We start from the raw sequence: 16168 nt of genomic DNA on the forward strand, positions 1-16168 counted from the left end.
CAAGTCAAGAAAAAGCTCCTAGGCCAAAACGTTGTATAAATAAAGCTTTTGGTCGAATATAGCCAAATGGTGTATACGGTAAATCAATATGTAAAACGAGTTGATTAACAGCCAGTGAATGCATTTCAGCCGAGACCTCAGTGGAAAAAGAAAAATTAACAAACCTAAAAAAAAAAAAAAAAAAAAAAAAAAAAAAAAAAAAAAAAAAAAAAAAAAACTATGGCCGATACTTGAATTGTATCGGCCGAGACCTCAGTGGAAAAAGAAAAATTAACAAACCTAAAAAAAAAACAAAAAAAAAAAAAAAAAAAAAAAACTATGGCCGATACTTGAATTGTTGTTAGGTTGTAAAATATGATAAAGGAAATATACGAAAATTAAGAACTAATCAGAGCAATACAAATGAGATTATTCCGAAGAGTCCTAGAAGGACTAGGTATGCTATATTATATATTGTCATGTATAGGCAGTGTAGTCTTAGATCGTAAAAAAAAATCAGGCAAACTTTGTCAGGCTCGTAGCTTCTGAGAGATAACATAAAATTTGATCAATTTTACTTTTTTTAGATTCAGAAAAAAACCAATTCTTCGGACGAGTCAATTGTTATTGGAAGAGTTATTGATGAATCGAAGAAATAATACATTGGCAACACCGATCTGGTATAAAGGAAATTGTTCTTATTGTCACTTTTTTTGGCGTTCTGCTATTAGCGGCCTAGCATCAGTAAAACATAGCTAGTAAAACAAAGCTAGCATATAAAAGTAAAACAATAACTAGCATAGTAAATAGTAATAGTAAAACAATAGTAAAACAATAGCTAGCATAGTAAATAGTAATAGTAAAACAATAGTAAAACAATAGCTAGCATAGTAAATAGTAATAGTAAAACAATAGTAAAACAATAGCTAGCATAGTAAATAGTAATAGTAAAACAATAGTAAAACAATAGCTAGCATAGTAAAACAAAGCTAGATACTGTTTCAAATGCCCTTTTATCAATACCACCCGAAAATATCTTCTTTTTACCGTGTTCTATGTCCTGACGTTTTCTATATGGGCTTTGATAAATTCTGCCACATTTTTCAAATGTAAAACAAGTTATATACTCTACAAATTTCACCGCAAATGCATCAAATCAGTACGAAAATTTAATTTGCGGCGGTTAACATATGTATCACACATATAACTTTCTCCCAGATCCATGGGATGAATTTCTTTATGTCTGTTTGACATATAAGTTTCGCGCTTCTTTGAAAAAGTGCCGATAGTGACAATATTTGGGATATTTGATTTCAAGAAGATCAACTATGGTAAATATATCTATGGTAATCAACTAATATATCTATGGATCAAAAATATATCTATATCTAATAATAATTATATATCTATATCTAATAATAATATATCTATAAATATATCTATGGTATCAACTATGGTAAATATAGAATCTATTTGTCAAGCTATTTTTCAATTTAGAGTCAAAAGGGGAATGAATTTGCAATCACACTTTGATTCTCCTGAGCCATAACGTCATTGCTCTAAGGATCCTCCCTTTAAAAATATTTTAGCAAAAAGGTTTTGGGAACAATTTCAGAAGTGTAAAAATGTCAGATCCAATCCTTAGATATGACAGTGACACCTAAATGGTATGACAATTGACAATTATCACCTGGAAAAATCGCTTGTTTTACATTTTACTGATGCCATATTGGCATTCAGAATCAAAACCCATTCCCAGAAAAATGATGCTTTGTGTCTAAATTCACCGTCTAGGGCGTTATCTACCCTGCTGTATCAATTGGGAATCCAGCGAAATCATTGGATGACTTCTTCTTTATGAATCCTTGTTTGAAACATAATCCTTTTGCCTATATTAGTCGGGGGTAATGTCTATATTAGTCCGGGGTAATATCTATATTAGCCAGGGGTTATGTCTATATTAGTCGAGGCAATGTATATATTTGTCGGGGGTAATGTCTATATTAGTCGGGGTAATGTATGTATTAGTCGGGGATAATGTCTATATTAGTCGGGGGTAATGTCTATATTAGTTGGGGGTAGTGACTATATTAGTCGGGGGTAATGTCTATATTAGTCGGGGTAATGTATGTATTAGACGGGGGTAATGTCTATATTAGTCGGGGGTAATGTCTATATTAGTCCGGGGTAATATCTATATTAGCCGGGGGTTATGTCTATATTAGTCGGGGCAATGTATATATTAGTCGGGGGTAATGTCTATATTAGTCGGGGTAATGTATGTATTAGTCGGGGGTAATGTCTATATTAGTCGGGGGTAATGTCTATATTAGTCGGGGGTAGTGACTATATTAGTCAGGGGTAATGTCTATATTAGTCGGGGTAATGTATGTATTAGTCGGGGGTAATGTCTATATTAGTCGGGGGTAATGTCTATATTAGTCGGGGTAGTGACTATATTAGTCGGGGGTAATGTTTATATTAGTCGGGGGTAATGTCTATATTAGTCGGGGGTAATGTCTATATTAGTATGGGCGAGTAATACCAATAAAATACCAATATAATACCAATAAAAATATCTTGTTTGGGCAATAATACCACTTTTATTTATTAAAGGAGAGGGGAGTCTTTCAGAGGGGGTGGTATTTTATTTAAGTTTAGATTGAAGAAAGTTTATTATCATAGTACTATCCCAGTGCATACCCTTCTCAAAGAAGCAACAATAGAAGGAACGCATTGCGAATAAACCGAGAAAAGAATATATCCAACGAGGCAGATAAGCTAAGAAGAAAATGTACCTTCAACGGAAGTTGTCTTAGAAGAACAAGAAGAAAGAGGATATATTGATTCTGATTGAGATACTCGACTTGCACATTCAGATTCAAATACAGACGAACCGCTATTAGTCCCAGTTTGGGACAATCCAGTTCCTGAAAATAGAATAAGCTGTAGGAATAAGTTGGACAGAAAGAGAGGGATAGAAATTTAATACGTTAGGCAATATTGTTATGTGTCAGTTAGCAAACAAGGAAAAAACAATAAGCAATAAACAAGTATTAAAGCAAGCAACTAGTGTCAAATTACACATTCAAACTCTAGGATGCTTACACTTGTACATCTGCATTTTTTTTTTACTTCAATTTCGGGAATTGATTGACTTTAGTTTAGTTGTGTTCAAAGTATATATATACGTCATCCCCTATCATGCATCATCACCCAAGACCAAGCACATACAGTTTGGCGACTATGGCAGAAAAATAGTTTCACTTTTGCGCCTTAACATTCAAAAAGTTAGATTTATAATCGTTCTTATTCATGTTTTATTATTTAGAAACGCTAATGTTCAATCTTATATTTATAATCATTAATCCTTCAAAACATTTGTTCTTCTTCTTATTTTATTATTTGGTAATACAATTGTTTTATCTTCAATTTATCATCATAATATTCTTCTATTTATAATATTCTAGACATTTGTTCTTTTTCTTCTTACGCTTTTATTACTCGAAGAGTAAGTAAATAAGACGGCACTAGACCCTTAAGGTTCAAATCGGCGGTGCTGATCTCAGTTTCATGGCCCTTCAGCCAGGAAGTGCAATGGAGGGCTGGGGGTCAACCATCATGTGCTTTCACACACTCTTCATGCTTACCTTCCCCAGATTTCTCCAGGTACCCATTTAGAGCTGGGTCGACTCTGGCTGAGCTTACAGAGTTCGTGTTTTATTATTTGGAGATACAATTTTTAAATTCTCTATTTATAAACATTAATTCTTCGGGACTTTTGTTCTTCTTCCTGTTTTATTCTTTGGAGATGCTGTTGGATAATCTAACATTTATAAGCAGAAAATATAGTTCCAATTTTGTGCTATAAGAAAAAAAAGTTACATTTATAATCGTCCTTCTTCCCGTTTTTTTATTTGGAAATCCTATTGCGTAATCTCATATTTATAAACATAAAATATAGTTCCACTTTTGCGCTTTAAGGTAAAAAAAAGTTACATTTATAATCGTCCTTCTTCCCGTTTTATTACTTGGAGATGCTACTGTATAATCTCACATTTATAAGCAGAAAATATAGTTCACTTTTGTGCTATAAGATAAAAAAAAGTTACATTTACGATCGTCCTTCTTTCGTTTTATCATTTGGAGATACTATTGTGTAATCTTATATTTATAACCATTAGACCTTTAGGATATTTGTTCTTTTTCCTGTTTTAGTATTTGGAGGTGCAAGTATTTAATCCTTAATCATTAATCCTAAAAATATGTTCTTTTACTTCTTTCTTTTTTATTATTTGCAGATGTTATTGTATAATCTTGTATTCAAAATCATTAATTTTTCAAGACATGTGTCCTTCTTCCTGTTTTATTATTTGAAGATGCAGTTGTTTCATTTTCAATTTATAATCATTTATATTTCAGGACATCTGTTCTTATTCCTGTCTTATTATTTGGGGATGCTATTACATAATGTTGTATTTATAATCATTATCTTTCAAGATACTTGTTCTTTATTCTTTTTCCTGTTCTATTATTTGAAGATGCTATTATATAATATTGAATTGAATTTATTTGAATATATTATATTCAATTATATAAATAATATTATATCTATAACCATTAATCCTTCAAGAAATTTGTTCTTCTTCCTGTTTTCTTATTTGGAGATGCTAGCGTATAATCTCCACACTTCCTGGTCCTGTGGCAATCTTTTTTGTGATTTCTTGCTGCAGTATTTGTAAAAACGAAAATTCACCCACAATAAAGCTCTAAATCTAGGCGTTAGCTTACCACTACATGCAAGACAATAAAAACAAAATGGTTGGAAGCCTGCCAATATCCACAAGCGAATGACTGGCCGTTGGACCTTATACTCAACGACCAAACTTGTTATGCCAATATAACAAACTGAGGGGGAAAGGGAATGAAAGAATATCCGGAACTTTAATTCACACACAAGAAAATAAAACGCAAAAATCTAGGACTGGCAGGACCATGTTAACTCACTTAAGACAATTCTCCCTTTAATTGAAATTTTTTAAATGGGTCTATACAACATCTAAAAGGGAGAAGCTCGGTATCAAAATTGTTCTCCATTTTATAAGTTATCATGTGTTAAGGTCTTTATAAACCTTTTACCTAGTTCCACTTAGCCCCAAATATTAGAGAAAACATGGTGGTCTTACTTCCAACCTTGATCATGTAATTGTGTAAGATTTAACTCTACTTTCACCAATCGTTCATGTGAACGACCATAAAATCAACGACGACCGTTTACCAATCACATGCCAACTATCTTGCTCTATGGCAAGATCTGTGCGCCAAAACTCTCCCAAGTAGTTCTCAAAGATAAACTGATAAATAACGATATTCCCCTTTATGTACTAACATTGTCCCAGTTATTATCATCTATTAAATTACCATTCCACTTATTACAAATATCTGTACATCAACTTCAACGTGGATAGATATCGACTCGTATTATCAGCAAATAGTTTCCTGCCTCAGGTCTGTCACTAAAAAAGCTGTCCTCTGAGCGCGTGCGAACGGGTACTGGCATTCCCTTATGGAAGATAGTCCTCCTTCTGGTTCAGTCCTTCAAATAAAGCAGAAAACCAAACGAGAGTACAAGTAATTCCTGATAAAGCGAGACTAAATGCCTTGAATCGTGCCTGCGACAAGAAATCCTGGGATCGTGTTATAAACAGTGTAAAGTGTTCACTTCCAATTAATTCCTCTCTTCGGCTATGTGATTTCTTTTCCCAATATAAAAATATTTTGCTTTCATTTAATGTTAATGTTCAAAATCATTTTACAAAGCCAGTCAACTCAATCCTTCCGGTTCTCATCAACCAATCTCAAGTGCTATCGGTGGAATCTGGTGTCAAACTCCGAGCTCTTAAGCAAGCGAATAAGTCTGAGTCTCTCGGTAGTGATGATCTTTGCTTCAAGTTTTTTGCTTATGATTGTCCTCAACCAATGAAGCATTTGCAGTTACTGTTTCAGATGTGCTTGGCACAGTCCATTGTGCAAGATAGTTTTTTGTCCGGTGGTATACCCTCCATTGTAAAGAGGGGTAAGGACCCAAGTGCTTGCTACAATTACCGCCCTGTCATTGTGTCTTGTTTCGTTAGCAAGCTATTGGAATATGTGCTACTACCAGGCCGTTAGCTCCAAGTGTGATTTTACGCCCTTCCAACTTGGTTTTAGAAAAAGGTATGCAACCCACCATATTGTGGGTCGGCTAATGAAACAAGCTGTTGCTCAAAAAGTCCCCTGTATTGTTTGACTGTTTATATATCTAGTGCTTTTGACAATGTAATTCATTCAAATGTTTTGTTTTCTCTAGCAGCGTCTGGTGTTAACCTTTTTGTTGTTTCTCTGCTGAAGTATTGGTATGATAATTCTTCAGTTAGGATAAAGTGGAATGGCACAGTAGGGGAGCATATTTCTGTTGAAATTAAATAAAAAAACAAGTTTTTTTAAATGAAAGTAAGGAGCGACATTCAAACTTAAAACGAACAGATATTACTCCGTATATGAAAGAGGCTTTTCCTTCTCAACGCCCCGCTCTTTACGCTAAAGTTTGACTCTTTCTCTTAACTCTACATTTTAAAACAGTAAAAAACTGTTTTAAAAAAAACTTTTTCATATTTATTTTTTCATTGTTTTTTTTAAGTAATGCTAGTAAATCCTGCGCTCCCTTCATGGAAATTTTCTTCCCCCATGACAAATTCCTCGATGGAAAGTTCTCCCAGCATATCCCCCTCTTCTCAACCCCTGCCTCCAACCAAAAAATCCTCCTGAAAACGCCTGTACACTTCCCAATAGCCATTACTATATGAAACCACTTGTCAAAGTTTTGAACTTGTAACCCCTCTCACGGGGACTGTGGGGGAGTAAGTCTTCCCCAAAGACATAGTTATAAGGTTTTTCGACTACGCTCAATAAAATGGCTCAGAGTTTTGATCTCAGAATTTTGATATGTTGACTTTGGGAAAATAATCAGCGTGGGAGTGGGCATAGGTGCCCTCCAATTTTTTTGGTCACTTAAAAGGGCACTAGAACTTTTCATTTCCGTTAGAATGAGCCCTCTCGCAACATTCTAGGACAAATGGGTCGATACGATCACCCCTGGAAAAAAAAACAAACAAACAAATAAACACGCATCCGTGATCTGCCTTCTGGCAAAAAATATAAAATTCCACATTTTTGTAGATAGGAGCTTGAAACTTCTACAGTAGGGTTCTCTAATACGCTGAATCTGATGGTGTGATTTTCGTTAAGATTCTATGAATTTTAGGGGGTGTTTCCCCCTATTTTCTAAGATAATACAAATTTTCTCAGGCTCGTAACTTTTGATGGGTAAGACTAAACTTGATGAAACTTATATATTTAAAATCAGCATTAAAATGCCATTCTTTTGATGTAGCTATTGGTACCAAAATTCCATTTTTTCTAGTTTTGGTTACTATTGAGCCGGGTCGCTCCTTACTACAGTTCGTTACCACGAACTGTTTGAAAAGGCGTCAGACAAGGTGCCGTCTTATCTCCGAGTATATTAAAGCGTGATTTAGCTTCCTCTGTCAGACGTCTTCAACCGTCAGTTTTTTATAATGATAGTTTATGCTGTAGTTACGTTACTTATGCTGACGATGTTCTCCTTCTTAGCCGGACAAAACAAAGTCTAACTGCAAACTTTGGCCTGCTTTCCGTTGCACTGTCCGCAGTAAGTCTTTCAGTTAATACTGCCAAATATGAGTTTTTTTATTATTTTGGGAGTCATCGACCAGCATCGCCTCTGCTTGAGTTCTTCAACTATACCATATTCAGCAAGTATTAAATGGTTAGGTCTATCTTTTCCACGTCACTTTCGACTACTTGCTCCGCTATTACGTCCAAAGTGCTGAAAAGTATGAGGGTTGGTTACGGGAAAATTTCACCCAACCGTGGTCGGTATATCCGAAAGGGACTTCGCCGTCTTTATTCTAATTTTTGTGCCCCTGCTGGTTTTTATATTTCTGGTTGTGCTTTCCTCCTTTGCAAGAAGGATAAGAAAAAAATGCCCTCAGGATATTTTAAGTGTTGTAGATATCTGCTACGTTTGCCTCGGTGGTACCGGAATCATAGAATTGTTTCTGAATTTGACATTGTTCATGCACCCATGCGACTGAAACAAATATCTGCACATCTATGTTTTAAAACTCAGCAAATGATTGGTGTTTTTGACCCTCTTTGGCTATTTTTTGAACTGAGTTAATTTATATTATGTTGTAGTAGAATCGTATGTCTATGGTTTTTGTTTTTGTTTTTTCTTTCATTTACTCCACAGTTTTATCATTGTATTTTATGGGTTATAAATAAATCTATATATATAAAAATAAGTTGTCTGTGTGTGGATATGTGGATCAGGTGACGTCATGTTTGTTCGCATATGACGTCTGAATTATTTCACACTAATACAAAAGAAGAAAAAAACTAAAAAAGGTAAAAACTACAAAAAAAACTAAAAAGAAAAAAAAACTAAAAAAGCTAAAAAACTAAAAAACACTAAAAAAAGGTAAAAATCTAATAACTAAAAAAAAACTGAAAAAAAAAAATTCAAAAACTACAAAAAAAATAAAAACTAATAAAAAAACTAAAAAAGCTAAAAAACTAAAAAAACAAAAAAAACTAAAAAAAGGTAAAAAACTAAAAAAACTAAAAACTAAAAAAGAAAAAAACTAAAAAAAAGGAAAAAACTGAAAAATAAAAGAAAAAAAGAAAACTAAAAAAATATGAATAAATATATATAAAAATAAGTTGTTTGTGGGTTATGTCTGTCTGTCTGTCTGTCGAGTGACGTCGTGTTTGTCCGCATATGACGTCTGAATTATTTCACACTAATACAAAAGAAGAAAAAAAACTAAAAAAGGTAAAAACTACAAAAAAAACTAAAAAGAAAAAAAACTAAAAAAGCTAAAAAACTAAAAAAAACTAAAAAAAAGGTAAAAAACTAAAAACTAAAAAAAAACTGAAAAAACTAAAAAAAGGCAAAAACTAAAAAAAAACTAAAAACTAATAAAAAAAACTAAAAAAGCTAAAAAACTAAAAAAACTAAAAAAAGGTAAAAAACAAAAAAAAAACTAAAAACTAAAAAAGAAAAAACTAAAAAAAAGGAAAAAACTGAAAAATAAGAGAAAAAGAAAACTAAAAAAATATTAATAAATATAAAAAATATAAATATAAATATAATATAAATTAGCAATCAACAAAGCACCGAGACACAAATGACGACCGGGACACAGGGAGTATAAATGACGACCAGGACATAAGTAAAAAAAAAAAAACTAAAAAAACTAAAAAAACTAAAAAAATGGTAAAAACTACAAAAAAACTAAAAACTAATAAAAAAACTAAAAAATCTAAAAATCTAAATAAACTAAAAAAGAAAAAAAAGAAAAAAGGAAAAAAATAAAGGAGAAAAACAAAACTAAAAAACGAATGTATATACAGACCGGGACACCGGGATACAAATGACGACCGGGACACAGGGAATATAAATGACGACCGGGACACAGGGACACAACTACAATGGGGACGCAGGGGGGCACAGGGGGATATAAATGACGACCGGGACACCGGGACACAAGGAATATAAATGACGCCCGGGACACTCAAAGAGAAATCACAGACTGGAACACCGGGACACAAATGACGACCGGGACACAGGGAATATAAATGACGACCGGGACACAGGGACATAACTACAAAGGGGACGCCGGGGTGCACAGGGGGATATATAAATGACGATGGCGACTCAGGGAATGGTCGATTAGCAATCACCATCAACAAAGCTCAAGGGCAATCATTAGAATCATGAGGTATTGATCTGAATACGGATTGTTTTCCCATGGACCATTATATGTTGCATGTTCAAGAGTCGGTAAACCTGACAATCTATTTATATGCACAGACAATGGGACAGCAAAGAATGTTGTATATTCGCAAGTTTTACGTAGTTAAAAACATATATATATATATATATCTATATATATAAAAAAAAGTTGTCTGTGTGTGGATCTGTGGATGGATCAGGTGACGTCATGTTTGTCCGCATATGACGTCTGAATTATTTCACACTAATACAAAAGAAGAAAAAAACTAAAAAAGGTAAAAACTACAAAAAAAACTAAAAAGAAAAAAAAACTAAAAAAGCTAAAAAACTAAAAAAAAACTAAAAAAAGGTAAAAATCTAATAACGAAAAAAACTGAAAAAAATAAAAAAAGGCAAAAACTACAAAAAAAATAAAAACTAATAAAAAAACTAAAAAAGCTAAAAAACTAAAAAAAACTAAAAAAAACTAAAAAAAGGTAAAAAACTAAAAAAAACTAAAAACTAAAAAAGAAAAAACTAAAAAAAAGGAAAAAACTGAAAAATAAAAGAGAAAAAGAAAACTAAAAAAATATGAATAAATATATATAAAAATAAGTTGTTTGTGGGTTATGTCTGTCTGTCTGTCTGTCGAGTGACGTCGTGTTTGTAAAAAACAAAAAAAAACTAAAAACTAAAAAAGAAAAAACTAAAAAAAAGGAAAAAACTGAAAAATAAGAGAAAAAGAAAACTAAAAAAATATTAATAAATATAAAAAATATAAATATAAATATAATATAAATTAGCAATCAACAAAGCACCGAGACACAAATGACGACCGGGACACAGGGAGTATAAATGACGACCAGGACATAAGTAAAAAAAAAAAAAAAAAACTAAAAAAACTGTCTGTCTGTCGAGTGACGTCGTGTTTGTCCGCATATGACGTCTGAATTATTTCACACTAATACAAAAGAAGAAAAAAAAACTAAAAAAGGTAAAAACTACAAAAAAAACTAAAAAGAAAAAAAACTAAAAAAGCTAAAAAACTAAAAAAAACTAAAAAAATATATATAAAAATAAGTTGTCTGTGTGTGGATCTGTGGATGGATCAGGTGACGTCATGTTTGTCCGCATATGACGTCTGAATTATTTCACACTAATACAAAAGAAGAAAAAAACTAAAAAAGGTAAAAACTACAAAAAAAACTAAAAAGAAAAAAAAACTAAAAAAGCTAAAAAACTAAAAAAAACTAAAAAAAGGTAAAAATCTAATAACTAAAAAAAACTGAAAAAAATAAAAAAAGGCAAAAACTACAAAAAAAAATAAAAACTAATAAAAAAACTAAAAAAGCTAAAAAACTAAAAAAAACTAAAAAAAACTAAAAAAAGGTAAAAAACTAAAAAAAACTAAAAACTAAAAAAGAAAAAAACTAAAAAAAAGGAAAAAACTGAAAAATAAAAGAGAAAAAGAAAACTAAAAAAATATGAATAAATATATATAAAAATAAGTTGTTTGTGGGTTATGTCTGTCTGTCTGTCTGTCGAGTGACGTCGTGTTTGTAAAAAACAAAAAAAAACTAAAAACTAAAAAAGAAAAAACTAAAAAAAAAGGAAAAAACTGAAAAATAAGAGAAAAAGAAAACTAAAAAAATATTAATAAATATAAAAAATATAAATATAAATATAATATAAATTAGCAATCAACAAAGCACCGAGACACAAATGACGACCGGGACACAGGGAGTATAAATGACGACCAGGACATAAGTAAAAAAAAAAAAAAAAAACTAAAAAAACTGTCTGTCTGTCGAGTGACGTCGTGTTTGTCCGCATATGACGTCTGAATTATTTCACACTAATACAAAAGAAGAAAAAAAACTAAAAAAGGTAAAAACTACAAAAAAACTAAAAAGAAAAAAAACTAAAAAAGCTAAAAAACTAAAAAAAAACTAAAAAAAAGGTAAAAAACTAAAACTAAAATAAACTGAAAAAACTAAAAAAAGGCAAAAACTAAAAAAAACAAACTAAAAACTAATAAAAAAGCTAAAAAACTAAAAAAACTAAAAAAAAACTAAAAAAAGGTAAAAAACAAAAAAAAACTAAAAACTAAAAAAGAAAAAACTAAAAAAAAGGAAAAAAACTGAAAAATAAGAGAAAAAGAAAACTAAAAAATTATTAATAAATATAAAAAATATAAATATAAATATAATATAAATTAGCAATCAACAAAGCACCGAGACACAAATGACGACCGGGACACAGGGAGTATAAATGACGACCAGGACATAAGTAAAAAAAAAAACTAAAAAAACTAAAAAAATGGTAAAAACTACAAAAAAACTAAAAACTAATAAAAAAACTAAAAAATCTAAAAATCTAAATAAACTAAAAAAGAAAAAAAAGAAAAAAGGAAAAAAATAAAGGAGAAAAACAAAACTAAAAAACGAATGTATATACAGACCGGGACACCGGGATACAAATGACGACCGGGACACACGGAATATAAATGACGACCGGGACACAGGGACACAACTACAATGGGGACGCCGGAGGGCACAGGGGGATATAAATGACGACCCGGACACCGGGACACAAGGAATATAAATGACGCCCGGGACACTCAAAGAGAAATCACAGACTGGAACACCGGGACACAAATGACGACCGGGACACAGGGAATATAAATGACGACCGGGACACAGGGACATAACTACAAAGGGGACGCCGGGGTGCACAGGGGGATATATAAATGACGATGGCGACTCAGGGAATGGTCGATTAGCAATCACCATCAACAAAGCTCAAGGGCAATCATTAGAATCATGAGGTATAGATCTGAATACGGATTGTTTTCCCATGGACCATTATATGTTGCATGTTCAGGAGTCGGTAAACCTGAAAATCTATTTATATGCACAGACAATGGGACAGCAAAGAATGTTGTATATTCGCAAGTTTTACGTAGTTAAAAACATATATATATATATATATATATATATATATATATATATATATATATATATATATATATATATATATCTATATATATAAAAATAAGTTGTCTGTCTGTGGATGGATGGATGGATGTGTCAGGTGACGTCACCTGAAAAAACTGGATTAGGTGACGTCAAAACTGAAAAAACTAAAAAAAGGCAAAAACTACAAAAAAAACTAAAAACTAATAAAAAAAATAAAAAAGCTAAAAAACTAAAAAAACTATAAAGGTAAAAACCAATAAAAAACTAAAAAAAAACTGAAAAAACTAAAAAAAGGCAAAAACTACAAAAAAAAACTAAAAACTAATAAAAAAAGTAAAAAAGCTAAAAAACTAAAAAAACTAAAAAAACTAAAAAAAGGTAAAAAACTAAAAAAAAAAAAAAAAAAAAAAAAAACTAAAAAAAAGGAAAAAACTGAAAAATAAGCTAAAATAAAGGTAAAAACCAATAAAAAACTAAAAAAAAAGGAAAAAACTAATAAATGACGACACTCAAAGAGAAAGCGACCAGGACAAAAGGAATGTTCGATTAGCAATCAACAAAGCACCGGGACACAGGGAGTATAAATGACGACCAGGACATAAGTAAAAAAAAAAAAAACTATCTATATATAGAAAAATAAGTTGTCTGTGGATCTGTGGATCGTGGATCAGGTGACGTCACCTGAAAAAACTGGATCAGGTGACGTCAAAACTGAAAAAACTAAAAAAAGGCAAAAACTACAAAAAAAACTAAAAACTAATAAAAAAATAAAAAAGCTAAAAAACTAAAAAAACTAAAAAAAGGCAAAAACTACAAAAAAAACTAAAAACTAATAAAAAAGCTAAAAAACTAAAAAAACTAAAAAAAAGGCAAAAACTACAAAAAAACTAAAAACTAATAAAAAAAATAAAAAAGCTAAAAAACTAAAAAAACTAAAAAAACTAAAAAAAGGTAAAAAACTAAAAAAACTAAAAACTAAAAAAAAACTAAAAAAGGTAAAAACTAAAAGAACTAAAAAAGAAAAAAATAAATGACGACACTCAAAGAGAAAGCGACCAGGACAAAAGGAATGTTCGATTAGCAATCAACAAAGCACCGGGACACAGGGAGTATAAATGACGACCAGGACACAAGTAAAAAAAAAAATTAACAAAACTAAAAAGAAGGTAAAAACTACAAAAAAACTAAAAAGAAAAAAAAACTAAAAACTAATAAAAAAACTAAAAAATCTAAAAATCTAAATAAACTAAAAAAGAAAAAAAAGGAAAAAAATAAAGGAGAAAAACAAAACTAAAAAACGAATGTATATACAGACCGGGACACCGGGATACAAATGATGACCGGGACCCGGGACACAGGGAATATAAATGACGACCGGGACACAGGGACACAACTACAACGGGGACACCGGGGGAAACAGGGGGATGTAAATGACGACCGGGACACCGGGACAGGGAATGGTCGATTAGCAATCACCATCAACAAAGCTCAAGGGCAATCATTAGAATCATGAGGTATAGATCTGAATACAGATTGTTTTCCCATGGACCATTATATGTTGCATGTTCAAGAGTCGGTAAACCTGACAATCTATTTATATGCAAAGACAATGGGACAGCAAAGAATGTTGTATATTCGCAAGTTTTACGTAGTTAAAACCATATATATATATATATATCTATATTCACAGGTGGGACATAGGGACACAACTACAATGGCGCGTAACTATTATGGCGCGTAACGACTTACGCGCGCGGGGGGGCTTGGGGGGGGCGCGAAGCGCCCCCACCAACTAGGTGTTGGGGGTGCCCAACAGCTAGTATATATATATATATCTATATATATAAAAATAAGTTGTCTGTCCGTTACGCCAGATTATATCTTCTATATATATAAAAGAAAACAAACTAGAATGTAAAAACTGGAAATTGCATAAATATTTCGAAATATTTTGACAATAGATTAAAGTAATTCAAAAAAAGAAAAATGGTAAAAAACTAAAAAAAAACTAAAAGAAAAAACTAAAAAAAAAATTAAAAATTAAAAAAATTAAAAAAAGAAAAAACCTAAAAAGAAAAAACGTAAAAAAATAAAAAAGATAAAAACTAAAAAAAAAAACTAAAAAAAAGCTAAAAAACTAAAAAAAAAGAAAAAACTAAAAAAAAACTGGGAATTGCACAAATATTTCAATATATTTTGACAATAGATTAAAGTAATTGGAAAACCTTAAAACAGATACCCCAAATTTTGAGGTTTAATATAAATTGTTGGAGCTTTAGCATGCTTGGCGCGTAAAGATTTTTCCAAGTGTCAATGTTAGAATGAACATTGACAAATTGAAGAAAACAAATCAATAAAAAGAAGAAACTAAAAAAAAGTAAAAACTAAAAAAGACAAAAAAAAACTAAAGAAGAAACTGTATCTATCTATATATATAAAAATAAGTTGTCTGTCTGTCTGTGGGTCTGTGGATCTGTGGATCAGGTGACGTCATGTTTCAGCTGACGTCATGAAATTAGTTGCCGTCATTTTTGTTATGACGATGCTTAGTATATTGTAAAACACATTAATTTGGTTAATAATATACCATTTAAAACACCAAAATGAACATGCTGGAGTAGTCACTCGGTGAGAGAGGGTGTCAGAACGGAGAATGAAGGTCCCAGGTTCAAATCCTGGTTAGGCTAAAAAAAGGTAAAAAACTAAAAACTAAAAAAAAACTGAAAAAATAAAAAAAACTAAAAAAAGGCAAAAACTACAAAAAAAACTAAAAACTAATAAAAAATAAAAAAGCCGAAAAACTAAAGAAACTAAAAAAAGGAAAAAACTTAAAAAACTAAAAACTAAAAAAAACTAAAAAAAAGGAAAAATGAAAAATAGAAGAGAAAAAGAATACTAATAAAATTAAAAATAAAAATAAAAAAAAATAAAAAAGATAAAAAGCTAAAAAAAAGGTAAAAACCAATAAAAACTAAACGAAAAAAAGGTAAAAAACTAAAAAAAAATTCATCTAAAAAACTAAAAAAAACTAAAAAAACGTAAAAACTAAAAGAACTAAAAAAGTAAAAAAAAACTAAAAAAAGGAAAAAACTGAAAAATAAGCGGGATATAAAACAGGGGGATATAAATGACGACCGGGACATAAGGAATATAAATGAATCAGAAAATACAACTCATGTTTCCAAATGACGTCGTTTGGAGCCCAAATTGAAAATCCAGATCAATTTATGTCTACTTTCAAAGTAAAAGGGCAAATTTATCATAGAGCAGGGTCTCTTCTACCATTCTCAGGCGAGAATCATAAATTTTTACAATTGTACTTCATCAGTGATAGAAATTCTGAATTGAATGCACG

At 31.0% G+C, this 16168-nt stretch overlaps 1 protein-coding gene and 1 long non-coding RNA gene across 3 annotated transcripts in view; one reads left to right on the forward strand and one right to left on the reverse strand.

Moving 5' to 3' along the window:
• The window catches only part of LOC136043855 (mitogen-activated protein kinase kinase kinase 7-like), a gene marked incomplete in the record, with an annotated part of 174331 nt that overhangs the window by 98948 nt on the left and 59215 nt on the right, over positions 1-16168 (reverse strand). For both annotated transcript variants that reach the window (XM_065728802.1, XM_065728801.1), the window contains 1 exon segment: positions 2778-2909. In XM_065728802.1, the coding sequence (XP_065584874.1) occupies positions 2778-2909 (132 nt within the window).
• On the forward strand, positions 10216-13436 carry LOC136043854 (uncharacterized). The gene is made up of 2 exons (XR_010621741.1): positions 10216-10487; positions 10948-13436. It is a non-coding gene; the product is annotated as an uncharacterized LOC136043854 (long non-coding RNA).

The sequence above is a fragment of the Artemia franciscana genome, chromosome 2 (genome assembly GCF_032884065.1).
Source record: "Artemia franciscana chromosome 2, ASM3288406v1, whole genome shotgun sequence".
NCBI classification, from domain to species: Eukaryota; Metazoa; Arthropoda; class Branchiopoda; order Anostraca; family Artemiidae; genus Artemia; species Artemia franciscana.